Below are 12,829 nucleotides of genomic sequence, written 5' to 3'. Positions count from 1 at the left end.
CACTGGGTGCTGGAGCCCCCTTGGAGCTGGTGTTGGAGGGCCCCGGTGCTGCATCAACTTGTTTTCCGCCTCTTCCTCCTTACTGAGGGGTGATAGTCCGTCGTCTCCAAATATCCTTTCTGGAGACAGTTGTGCCGCTGTGGGGATCTGCTCCGCTCTCTCTGCGTTAGCAGGGCTGGCTCCCCAGCAGCACTGGGTGCAGGAGCCGGCTGTGAGCGCCTGTTGGAGGGCTCTGAAACTCTGCCAACACTGCGAGTGTGGTCACGCCTTCAAGGAATAGTTCTCCTCCTCCTCCCTGTTGTATGGCCGCAGTCCAAGGTGTCCACAATCCAGCTACGGAGATCATCACCCCGCTGCGGGGATCTGCTCCGAGCCCTCTCTCTGTCACCGTTCCTCTGGCCGGTGGAGTGCTGCCAGAGGGAGACATTTCCCCAGCGAGAAGAGCTGAATCTGCGCTCCTGTTCTTGTCGTTCTTCCCTGTTTGTTCTTGCTCTCCTGTGTTGTTGCACAGTCTGCAGCGCATAGTCAGATGGTTGACTGCAGGTCAGGAACGCAGCTTTCCTTCTGGACGTCAGCCTCACACAGGCACAGATACAGGCACAGAGGCAGAGATGCAAGTAGATGCACACGTAGAAGGTGGTGATAATCAATGTGCCTGGCCAGATGGGCCCTGACCAGCCTGCACATGCCTCCCCTGCACGTGCCCAGGTTAGCTGGCTGGTGCTGGCTGTTGTGGAGGAGCTGCTGTCCCCTGGAGGGTCCTCCATGCCCACCGCCATGTCCTGCAAAGACAGCTGTGAAAAGGTCCTGCCCTTTCCTCCTGAAAGGGCCAGAGCAGGGGGACAGCTCAGGGCCTCCCAAAGGCTCTCCTGGCGGGCTGCAAGGGCAGAAGGGCCAAAGGTGGACAAATGGGATGGAGCTAGGAGGGATGCTTTGAGAGGGAGCAGCGTTGCAGCTGTGAAGAAAGCTGGCTGCAGTGTGGGAGGGAAAAGAGAGCAATGCCAAGACCCCAGAAAGAAATCCACTGTGCATCTGGTGCCCTAGTTAACCTAGTCCAATGAGGCAGACCCTGTGGTCCCACAGAACCCACCTGCTTGCTGTCAGTGCCCCGCTGACCAGGGAAGGAATGGACATGCGATGGTGCTGGTGAGGAAGAAGCCCTTTCTCCAGTTTTCAAATCAGAGCACCTGGAGGAAAAAAAAGTGATCTCTGTTAGGGCTGTTCTTGCAGCCTCCTCTGGGGTTCAGCCATTTTCTTGGAGTGGTTTCTACAACAATGGGATGATGTAACCAAGACTACAAAGGGGAAATTTGATGAGAGTCTTCCCACCAGGTTCTGCCCCTGGAGGAAGGCAAGCAAGATGCGCCCACAGCCACTCGCCTGCCTTGCACAGGAGCCACCCAGCCCCGTTGTGCTGTCATCTGGGATACGAGCGCAGTGACTTGGGCGTTGGGCACTCTCTGGCCACGCTGGGGCCATCTGCTGCCAGCATTGTCTACCGGAAAGACTCGGCACAAATGGAGCTACTCTGGGCTCTGATGGAGCACTTCTACAAACATTGTGTCCGGCTCTTCCACCTTCCACAACCAGGCAGATCTCCCCCAGAAAACATCCACGAACTCCACTTTTGGAAGACAGGTGCAGAGAAACAATTTATTGGTAGTTGGCCACAACCACACACGGGGATGGGCACCATTGCTGCGCAGCTTCCCTCAACCACTGTCTTGAGGAGTCGCCCCAACCAGCTGAGCTGAGGGGGGTCAATATTGTGGAGGAAGGCAAGCAAGATGCGCCCGCAGCCACTCGCCTGCCTTGCACAGGAGCCACCCAGCCTCTCCCGCAGGCTGAGGTGGCCCCAGCACATGGAGCTGCTGGGATCAGCTCTGCCCAGAGCTCCAGCAGCACAGCCAGCCGTTGTCCCAGAGACGAGGCCGCCTCCTCCATGCCCTGCGGAGCTGGTCTGGCAGCGCCCGCAGCCGGAATCCAGAGGCAGGACTTGTCTCTGCAGGTCTTAGCAGCGACAGGGTTTCAGCTGCCAGGTTTGAGACGGAGGGGCTGATGTCATTTGCCATGTCTTGAAGGGCTGGAACAGAGAGGAACAGAGCCAAGGTCAGAGCCCAGATCTGCAGGGACCCCAGGATCCCCTCCTGCCAGGGCCACCTCACCCTGCTCTTCCCGTGGCCAGGAGGGAGCAGGGGCCAACAGGATCCACTGGAAGGTGCTGGCCACGAATACTCCACATGCCCCTGAAATCTCTCTCTGCTCTGCCCATGCCACCCCTCGTCCAGGCAGGGAGCAGAGCCCTCCCCAGCCGAGGCAGGGATCGCATCTCCCTGCCCAGGCTCTTTTGTCCTCCCCGCCAGCCCCACCTGACACCCCGCTGCCCTCACTCACCCTTGCAGATGTTCTGGAGCTTCTCTTCCCGCTGACCTCTCACGCGCCGCCCAGCGAGCCCTGGGAACACAGAGCCCGTCACAGACCCTGCAAGCCTCAGCAGCACAGCTTCCCACAGCAGCCCCGCTGCACGCTTCCCTCCCCTCGGCAGCGCCGAGCCCGGGCCGTTCCCCGAGCGTGACGCCCAAGGGCAGGGGTGGGAGAGGGTGGCAGGGAGCCCCGTGGTTGCCCTGCCCTGGCGTCAGGTAGTCAGGGCTCCACAGCCACTGGGCCGACTCCTTCTGCCGGTGCAGCAGCAGGGCTGGGGCCAAGCTGCAGTGGGGCAGGGAGGAATCCCCGGGGCTTGTGGCTCACCAAGGAACCTGACGGCCGCCTCCCGCGTGGACTCATGTGGGCTCTGCAGGTACGGCAGGGACTGGTGCAGGAACTCCTCTGCTCTGCCGCTGTACTCTGCCAGCTGGAGAGAGCGCAAGGGCATGGAGGGAAGGGTTGGTGCAGACTCTTTCCCTCGGCTGCGTAGTCCCTGCGCCCCAGACTGGCCTCCACTGCCAGGACACCCACGATGCCCAGCCGGCAGCCGGCTGGTGCCAGGGTTTGGAGGGAGCAGAGGGCTGGGTGCTGCCCGGGGAGCTGTGGTGCCACTCTGTTGCCAAAGGCCCGTTGGGTCAGGGCTCCATTGGCGTCCCCGGGCTCGGGGAGGGAGAGGAGCCTGGAGAAAAGCCCATGGGACCGTATGCCCAAGGGAAGGGAGTGAGTGTGGGGCACAGGCTGGTGGTGATGGGCTGCAGCAGTGGGCAGGGACACAGCTGCCAGCTCCATATGCTGGGCATTGGAGGCAGGAGGTTTGTCCAGGCTGGGTCTGGGGCTTTGGGACCATCCTTACCAGGCACTCGCCGACTGCCTGTGTCTGCTCCCTCTTCAGCAGCTGGCAGAGCTTCCTCTTTCTCAGGAACTTGGCAGCTCCAAGGAGGGTTTCCCGAGAGGCCTGGAGAGCAGCAGAGAATGAGAGATGGCATCGCTGCCCAGGGCACCGGATCGGCGTTCCCCGCACCTGGCTCAGGGCCTCCCCTGGGCCCTGGTGGGAAGATGCAGCAGCTGGGGAACGTGTCCATCGCTGGTCGTTCAGTGACCAGGCAGAGGACGGGGGCAACCCCCATGTCTGGGGGACAGAGGTCCCCCAGAGCTGCTGCTCCGTAGCCAGGGCCAGGAGGAGGCTGGAGCGCCACAGTCCGCGAGGCGCCAGGGCAGGAGGCGGCCGAGCCACCTCCCGTGGGGACCCCAGCACGTCAGAAATCCTCACCTCTGCCACGTGCTGGTCCTCATCGTGCAAGTGGCAGAGCAGCGGGAGCAGGCTCTGGCGCACCTGCGCCTTCAGCTGCTTTCTTCCCGATGTCTCTGCAGACTGCATCACATCTCGGAACATTCGGATGGAGAGCAGTCGCACATAGCTGGACTCCTGGTGCAGAGGAAGAGGGCAAGACGTCAGCACCGGCTGCTCCAGGCCCACCTGGGCACAGGTCTGAAAACCCACAGGGCACAAAGTTTCCTGGCAGCACCCAGCACCCAGGTGGGGGCACAAAGCCTTACGTTGTCAAAGAGCGGCCGGAGCCTCTCAGCCAGCTGCAGAGCGATCGAGGTGGTCACGGGGATGTCTCTGGGCAGGAGCACCTCGCTGAGCAGGATCGTCCTGACAATCTCCGTGTCTTTGTCCTGCAGCAGCTCTATGAGGCTTTGCCTCAGGAACCACCTTCTTTCGGCCTGTGCGGAACACAACGCGGGGTTATGAAGCCATAAACGGCTGCACTGCCAAAGCCGCTCGGGCGATTCGACCCCACGCTGCTGCCTCGGGGCCAGAAACCAAAGTTGTGCCCCAAAGAACTCGGGCAGGTGAACGGGGAGGCAGGAGAGCTGGGAGCAGCTACCGCAGCTCCTGAAGCCCCGACACGGCCAAGCTACTGCGGTGCCCGGCACCCCCTGGCCGGCCCCCCGGTGCCCCTGGCTCACCATCGCGGGGCTCTCCCAGAACACCATGAGGCATCTGAGCGCCAGGCGACGCAGCGCTGTGCACTCGCTCCGCAGGTACTCGGGGATGAGCTGCAGGATGCGGTCCTCCTCCCCCTTCACGTCAGGGCAGGCCAGGAGCTGCAACACACCGAGCAGGGACAGGGGTGCCAGTCAGCAGGACCCCAGCTCCGTGCAGGGCTGGCCCAGCCGGCAGCATGGGGTGCGGGCACTGGCGCAGGCGGCCAAGCCTCTGAGCACCCGCCCTTGGCAGCCCCCCATCGCTCGGCCCTCAAGGAGCCACAAGGGAAGAGCCAGAGCAACCCATGGAGGGCACGGAACATGGCTGGGGCCGAGCATCCCCCCAGCAGCACAGGGCCACAGGCAGGCAGCACAGCCTACCCTCTGCCCCAGCCCCCCTGACGGGGCTTCCCTCGCAGCCACATGAGGCAGGGAGATGCTGTAGCAGGGAAGGATGCAGAGCCACCCGGAGAGGCGATGCTGGTGGTGAGCAAAGACCCGCTCCAGAAACTCACAGCCGGGGCAAAGACGTCTGTGGTGTTCCCGTCGGAGGTGGACGTGCTGTGCTGCGGACAGTCCTCCAGCACGCAGAGCAGCTCCAGCAGCTCCTTCTCTGCGGTCTTGCTTGTGGAGACCATCGCGCTCCACATGGTCGCAGCAGCTCTGCAGGGGCAGAGCTCTCTGTCAGCAGGGTCTTGGCCACAGCACCGTGGCCTGGGGCACCGCAGGGTCCTAGGCTGGCTGCCAGCCCTGCCTCTGCCCACTGCCCCGTGCCAGCAGCACCCAGTGGGCCCGCTTCTGCGGGTGCCTTGAGGGGCAGGGAGGGGCCACGGCAGCGGGTGCTGGGGCTGACATGGCAGGGCTGGGAAATGGAGGGGCCAAAGGGTCCTGAAAAATCTCCATCTGTCTGGCAGCCCGCACGGGATGGGTTCCCAGGGCTGCTGGGCTGGTGAGCCCTGAGCCACTAAGGCAGGCACGGCCCGTACCTGTTGCACCATGGGGAGCAGCGTAGGAGGGTCACCGTCACGTCATGCGGTTGCGTGTGGGTCAGCATCCGAACGGCATTGTCCATCCTGTGCTCGCCCGACGCATCCATGTTGGACTTGAGCGACTCCTAAAACATTTGCAGGAGAAGAAGGGGGAGAGAAGACAGGGATGTCACACCGAGTGCCCCGATGGCGGCTCTCGACTGGGCAGCGAGAGCAGCCCCAGTGCTGCATCAACTTGTTTTCCGCCTCTTCCTCCTTACTGAGGGGTGATAGTCCGTCGTCTCCAAATATCCTTTCTGGAGACAGTTGTGCCGCTGTGGGGATCTGCTCCGCTCTCTCTGCGTTAGCAGGGCTGGCTCCCCAGCAGCATTGGGTGCAGGAGCCGGCTGTGAGCGCCTGTTGGAGGGCTCTGAAACTCTGCCAACACTGCGAGTGTGGTCATGACCTTGAGGAATAGTTCTCCTCCTCCTCCCTGTTGTATGGCCGCAGTCCAAGGTGTCCACAATCCAGCTACGGAGATCATCACCCCGCTGCGGGGATCTGCTCCGAGCCCTCTCTCTGTCACCGTTCCTCTGGCCGGTGGAGTGCTGCCAGAGGGAGACATTTCCCCAGCGAGAAGAGCTGAATCTGCGCTCCTGTTCTTGTCGTTCTTCCCTGTTTGTTCTTGCTCTCCTGTGTTGTTGCACAGTCTGCAGCGCATAGTCAGATGGTTGACTGCAGGTCAGGAACGCAGCTTTCCTTCTGGACGTCAGCCTCACACAGGCACAGATACAGGCACAGAGGCAGAGATGCAAGTAGATGCACACGTAGAAGGTGGTGATAATCAATGTGCCTGGCCAGATGGGCCCTGACCAGCCTGCACATGCCTCCCCTGCACGTGCCAGGTTAGCTGGCTGGTGCTGGCTGTTGTGGAGGAGCTGCTGTCCCCTGGAGGGTCCTCCATGCCCACCGCCATGTCCTGCAAAGACAGCTGTGAAAAGGTCCTGCCCTTTCCTCCTGAAAGGACCAGAGCAGGGGGACAGCTCAGGGCCTCCCAAAGGCTCTCCTGGCGGGCTGCAAGGGCAGAAGGGCCAAAGGTGGACAAATGGGATGGAGCTAGGAGGGATGCTTTGAGAGGGAGCAGCGTTGCAGCTGTGAAGAAAGCTGGCTGCAGTGTGGGAGGGAAAAGAGAGCAATGCCAAGACCCCAGAAAGAAATCCACTGTGCATCTGGTGCCCTAGTTAACCTAGTCCAATGAGGCAGACCCTGTGGTCCCACAGAACCCACCTGCTTGCTGTCAGTGCCCCGCTGACCAGGGAAGGAATGGACATGCGATGGTGCTGGTGAGGAAGAAGCCCTTTCTCCAGTTTTCAAATCAGAGCACCTGGAGGAAAAAAAAGTGATCTCTGTTAGGGCTGTTCTTGCAGCCTCCTCTGGGGTTCAGCCATTTTCTTGGAGTGGTTTCTACAACAATGGGATGATGTAACCAAGACTACAAAGGGGAAATTTGATGAGAGTCTTCCCACCAGGTTCTGCCCCTGTCAGAGCAAGTCCTCGTCTTTCTACCTGCTCCAGCCTCCATTTCATAGAATCCTAGAATGGTTTGGGTTAGAAGGGACCTTCAAGAGCACCTAGTTCCAACGCCCCTGCCATGGGCAGGGACACCTTCCACTACACCAGCTTGCTCAAAGCCCCATCTAACCTGGCCTTGAACACTGCCAGGGATGGGGCAGCCACAGCTTCTCTGGGCAACCTGGTCCAGTGCCTCGTCACCCTCAGAGGGAAGAATTTCTTCCTTAGATCTCATCGAAACCTGCCCTCTTTCAGTTTAAAACCGTTATGCCTGGGCCTGATGCACTCCCTGATAGAGTCCCTCCCCATCTTTCCTGCAGCCCCCCTGAAGTACTCCTCCCTACATTAGCCAGCTTCAGCTAGCAGACAAGAAGCAGTTCACACCAGGGCAGCAGCCGGGGAAGATAAGGACTGACATGGGGAAGTTCAGATTCGACAGCACAGAATGGTGCAGGTAGTAACCGTCTCCTGTGACAGAAAGAGAAACGCTCAGGAGGATGAGAAGAGAAATAGCAGAGCCAGGGAAAAGAAACGTCTTCTAAAGACATTTTAACACTTGTTCTTACCTGACATAAAACAGTAAATAGGCTTGCTGCCGGAGAACCTTGTCGATGCCACGACTATTCACAGACTCATCGTTCATCTTATACCACAGTCCATCGGCGGCCTGCAAAGAAGCGCATGGATACCTGGAGATGAACTGCATGGTTTCTCCACAAAAACACGGGCAGAAAACTACAGAACCGAGAGTGTGCCAAAACACATCCAATCCAGCCCCTAAGGAGACCTTCTCCTCCCAGACCTTGGCTGCCAGTAACGCTGCCGTGAAAGTTTGTCTTCCCCAGCACACACTTTTCCCCTGCTAGGAAGGAAGTTGCTCTTTACCTTTGTGTAGCAGAAATAGTGTCCTGCATGAGAGCTGGGACCGCTGTGTACCACGACAGCATATAAGGCATAGAGGACTGGTTCTCCGGCTGCCTGGGACATGTATGGCCGAAGATCCAAGTACTCAGGATACTTCACAACCTACGGAGAGACCAAGAGGGCTCAGAAATTATCCTGAACCACTACATGAAACAGCCTTCCCAGAGGAAAGGCTAGAGGTGTATAATTCACATCTCGTCGGCTCATGAGCACTCGGTTTTCCCTGAAGCAGCACGCAATGGTTTGGGTGGCAGGAAGCTGTTCTTGGCCAAAGCAGCTCTGTCAGAGCAGAGTCCATTTTGTCTTCCCACGGCAACACTCGTCTCCCCAGAAGGGAGCACGAAAAGCCCAACATGAACAGCTCGTGAAAGAGCGTCCTGCTTTGGGAAGTCTCCCGCCCCAGGAAGGGGCACTCCAATCGCGTACTCACCCTGCAGATCTTCCTGCCCGTGAAAGCGTCGAACCTTTTCAGGCACAGTGTGAGCACCCTGGGTGCATGATGGACTGTGAACCTCTTGGAGGCAGCGACCATCTTGTCACACCTGGGAACCAAGCACAGAGACAAGTGCTGGAGCGCACCTTGTCTTCCCCCAGGGAGGCCAGACAAGCTGTCAGGTCTGACGTGTCCTTATGCTATTTTAAGGCTTCTCAGTACCATAGGACCATATTTTCTAAAAATTGCGTCACATTATTGTGCGTTAAACCGACATGAAAAGACAACTTGTGCTCAGTGACGTGCAGCACCTTCACGCCGGATCTAGTGTTCGTATGTGGTTAGTAGTCATCTTACTTGCCACATCTATAAGCATTTTCGTTGTCCAGCTGCTCGGGTTTCACAAAGTCCTCCAGAGCTGCGGTGACAGATGAGGCTGCCTGGAGGGGTGAGAAAGGAGAGCGCTGAGCTCGGGGAAACGCCCTGGCCCAAACACTTCCGAGGAGCTGACAAGAGGGCCCAGGTAGCTGACGCCGAGCAGACCCACTGTGAACCCACCAGCAGTGTCAGAAAGAGGCAGAAAGAGGGTATTTTGCTGGACATTTCCCACAGTTCCCAGGGATTCCCGGGGCTACCAAGAGCTTCCTCTCTGTGCCACCACTCAGTTCAACTACCAACGGTAAGCAGGGTCATCAATAATGACAACGATACAAACAGTATCAGCCTGGGAGTCAGACGGGTGTTCAGGAGGGGCAAAGGACGAAGGATGAGAGCTCGCCAAGGGTGCAGAGAGGATCACGTGTGTCCGGCTTAAAGCCAGAGCCTACAGGGAGACCACTGCCGTGGCCTCCCCAGACAGACACAGTCCATTCCACTTGCCACCTACCACCAAGCTCTCTTGCACTCGCTGTATAAGTTTTTAAGCCAAATGCGTGGATTCTGGAAAGGTACAGGGGCTTTGGGATGTCTCAAAGCACAATTGCAAACTCTCTTACTTTGATATCCAAAGGGACATCCAGGAAGGCCTCGTAGGAACTGGAAACCGCTTTGCAGCTCAAGCACGTGACTGGAAGACAAATCAAAATGCTCAGCCATAGGGGAAGTTGACTGGCTGTGCTGGTTTCTGTCCTTCATACCTACTATGCCAGTGACATGGTCAGCTGTGTATCACAGGCAGACAGAAGGGCACAGACAATTCCAAGGGGAGCAATAGTTGTGGAAAAGTACCTCTGGAGATCAGAAGGCCCTCAAATATTTGATGGACGATGGTAGTTTCTTGAGAAGAGATGTCCCAGCTGGAAAGAAAGGGTAAGGCAGAGAGCTATCACCTCCAAGAGTTCTCCTTTGTCCGAAAGCCCTGGCCATAGGGCTTTCTTGACGGGAGTCCATCAAGGAGTCCAAAGGGCTCGGGAACATCGGAAAATGTAATTTGCTTGTGCTTACTTGCCGCTTCCGCTCAGACAAGCTGTCTGCATGGCACTGAGAGTACAGCCCAAGAACTCATGGGCATCTTCCTGCCTGCCAGGCCGGAAATGTTCTCCTATTCCTGTGAAAGAAGATGTTAGTAGTTCTCTCCTACAAGAAGGGAAGAAACCTGTAAAAGCACCTGAAAGGACTCACGGGTGAGGACACTGGTGACAGCAGTAGGCCGGATGGCACGGCCTGAGGAATGCAGGGCCTGGTGAACGTGTGCTTCCATTATGCACATCATGCAGAAGCCTTTCTGACGACCTGAAGAGAGAGAGAGGGAAGCAAGCTCCTCAGGTTAGAATATCCCTAGCAATGGTAAATCTAATGGAGATCTTGAAGTTATAAGAACAGTCTCCACTCCTCTTGTCCCAAGATTCCAACGTCCCAATAAGCCCGCAACATTTTAGTGCCTTAGAAAGATTGCTTCAGAGGGATGCTGAACTGACCAAAGTTTTCTGTGCAATAAGCGAAGAGAGTTTAACTTGCAGGAATAGGGACCAAGACTCGGGGCTAGAGAGAGGTGCCTTTCTGAAGATGGACACACCTAGGTATGCGTCCTGGGCTTGGGTGGGAAAGAGTTAACTTTTTTGCAGGAAGCTGAGAGGGGACACAGCACTGGCAGCAGACCCAGCCTGGCCAGTGGGCTATTCAATCCCATAGAATCATAGAATGGTTAGAGTTTTGGAAGGGACCTCAAAGATCATCTAGTTGCAACCCCCCTGCCATGGGCAGGGACACCCTCCACTACACCAGGTTGCCCAAAGCCTCATCCAACCTGGCCTTGAACACTTCCAGGGATGGGGCATCCACAACTTCTCTGGACAACCTGTTCCAGTGCCTCACCACCCTCTGAGTGAAAAATTTCTTCCTTATATCCCCTCTTTCAGTTTAAATCCATTGCTCCTTGTCCTATCGCTACATGCCCTTGTAAAAAGTCCCTCTCCAGCTTTCCTGTAGGCCCCCTTTAGGTACTGGAAGGCTGCAATAAGATCACCCCGGAGCCTTCTCTTCTCCAGGCTGAACAGCCCCAACTCTCTCAGCCTGTCTTCATAGCAGAGGTGCTCCAGCCCTCGGATCATCTTTGTGGCCCTCCTCTGGACCCACTGTGCCAACACACTCAGAGTATATACCGGGGGAGAGAGCTTGGACGGGGACTTGCTTCCTGGGTCAGGAGCAAGCTTGGTTTCAGGTTCCTTTCTCGTTCTTCTGGTATTGTTCTACTAAATTGCCCTTATCCCAACCCACCGGTTTTGCCCTTTCCTTCTGATTTCTCCTCGCTGCCCCACCGAGGCGGAGGAGCGAGTGAGCGAGGCGGTAGCCTAGCTGCTGGCTGGGCTAAGCCACGACAACTTGACAAGTGGCTTCTAGGCTTGAGCGTTCAAAGAACACCCACTCAGGGGGTTGACAAAGAAGGGCTGCTTTTCTCCTAAATCATATTGCAGCTTCTGGGAATCCTTGGGAAGTGCCCGACAGATTTACAAGGAGATGTTCCTAGAAGTGCTCACATGACTGGCTGTGCTCACGAGAGAGCAGGTAGTTGGCCAGAGGAGGGGTGTACGTCAGGCACTGCAGGACCGAGTTGAGGAAGCACGTGTTGCCCAGGTTGTAGAGTCCCGCTCCAACACTCTGTCTTTGCTGCCACTCCATGCAGATCTCCAGGGGAAAGAGGCTCCTTTGTGGTGGAGCCATGCCCACAGCAACGACTGCAGGGAAATGACATTTGGAAAGAGTTGAGACGATGCAGTTGCACAAAAGCGTATTTTAAAAGTCGAGCTCTGTACAGGAGCACGCAGGACAACCAGCTCTATCCTCCAGCGCAGAAACATCGGGGGAAGCCTAACATTGCCATTGAAATTTACTGGTCAAGAAACAGGTTTGGAAAACAGTCTGTTCCCCTGCTTACTTTGCCAGAATCCAACAAAGCCACCCTCTGCTTTCCGTGCCTCAGGCTACCTTCCTTTCCCTCTAGAGCCTTGAATTGGATTATCAGGTTAAGTCTTCCCTTTTCCTGACTGTAACTTGAGGAAAACCAGCAAGTACCCGTCACAGAAGGTAACCCTGCTGACATCAGAACTTTCTACGGGCAATGTCATCTTTCAAAGTCTTGTACATCGTGGCAGAGGGGTGACAAAAGGCGTTTTTCTGTGTCTAATCAAAAACACCTGGGCAAGCCCGGCTGCTGTCAGGAAACATCCCAGAATTCACTCTAGGTTGCGAGCACACCAAAATTCATGCCAGCCACGTCCCTTGCCTTTGGGGATTCACAAAGTCCAGGCTTGCTGTTGAAGCCATTACTCACAGGAGTCGTTCCCCATTGCGTCCATCGCTCCTCTCAGGAACAGAGGGGAAAGCTCTGGATGGCAAAGGATGTCAGGACGCGCTGCAGAAACAGAAGACCGGTGCCGATCCTGTCACCTGATTGCAAAGAAATAGTTGTAGCTCAACAAAATGGTTTAAAAAAAATACCCAAACGTGACCCACAGAACAGCATCTGCCACCAGAAGTGCTCCAGTGGTACTTGGAACTGCTGCAGAGCTGCAGGCTGGTGGCCCTACTATCCCTGTCACAGGACTCCAAGTGATGGCAATTACCAAGGCCCTTTTGAAAGACCATTGCATGTCACCTTCTCTGAAGAGGACCTGCTGCTGACCTGTGGCTCGCGTTAGCAGCGGAGCCCTCTGGCTCTCCAGCCCACGCTTGCCCACCGCGTACACTGGAGTGACCGGCTCTCGGCCGCTACTTTCACGGCCGCCTTCGCCACGCTGCTTTTCAGTCTCCCTCCCTACCGCATCGGTCAGGGTGGCTTCTTGCCATTCTAGGCTGAGCCCAATGCTGCCGACTGCACTGCCACCCCCTACTTACCTATCCTAGGATATGGGAAAGAAATAAGAACTAACAAATAGCAACTCCATCCGTGGCCCTGGCCAGCCTGTGAAGGTGTACTAGTTCAGCTGACAGCTCAGGAGGCACAGACCAGCCTCTACTTCTTCCCTGTACCTACCTACCCTGTGATCTGTCCTGAAAGTCCAATGAGAATTACCTTTGA

At 57.1% G+C, this 12,829-nt stretch overlaps 2 protein-coding genes across 2 annotated transcripts; both read right to left on the bottom strand.

The window, feature by feature from the left end:
- Positions 1 to 1,877: 1,877 nt before the first annotated feature.
- Positions 1,878 to 8,412, bottom strand: LOC147527702 (uncharacterized). The gene is made up of 11 exons (XM_086621876.1): positions 8,311 to 8,412; positions 7,842 to 7,982; positions 7,523 to 7,623; positions 6,672 to 6,768; positions 5,403 to 5,530; positions 4,932 to 5,079; positions 4,399 to 4,536; positions 3,695 to 3,850; positions 3,278 to 3,379; positions 2,749 to 2,851; positions 1,878 to 2,083 (listed from the first exon to the last, which is right to left on the bottom strand). Exons 1-11 carry the CDS (start codon positions 8,410 to 8,412, stop codon positions 1,878 to 1,880), a joined length of 1,422 nt encoding a protein of 473 aa, XP_086478002.1.
- Positions 8,413 to 8,666: 254 nt separating this feature from the next.
- Positions 8,667 to 12,098, bottom strand: LOC147527701 (ubiquitin carboxyl-terminal hydrolase 42-like). The gene is made up of 7 exons (XM_086621875.1): positions 12,083 to 12,098; positions 11,289 to 11,486; positions 9,934 to 10,044; positions 9,757 to 9,859; positions 9,541 to 9,608; positions 9,309 to 9,379; positions 8,667 to 8,753 (listed from the first exon to the last, which is right to left on the bottom strand). Exons 1-7 carry the CDS (start codon positions 12,096 to 12,098, stop codon positions 8,667 to 8,669), a joined length of 654 nt encoding a protein of 217 aa, XP_086478001.1.
- Positions 12,099 to 12,829: the final 731 nt, after the last annotated feature.

Source organism: Tauraco erythrolophus, chromosome 16, assembly GCF_009769465.1.
Source record: "Tauraco erythrolophus isolate bTauEry1 chromosome 16, bTauEry1.pri, whole genome shotgun sequence".
In the NCBI taxonomy this organism is placed as follows: domain Eukaryota; kingdom Metazoa; phylum Chordata; class Aves; order Musophagiformes; family Musophagidae; genus Tauraco; species Tauraco erythrolophus.
This window is presented reverse-complemented; position numbering and strand designations above follow the sequence as displayed.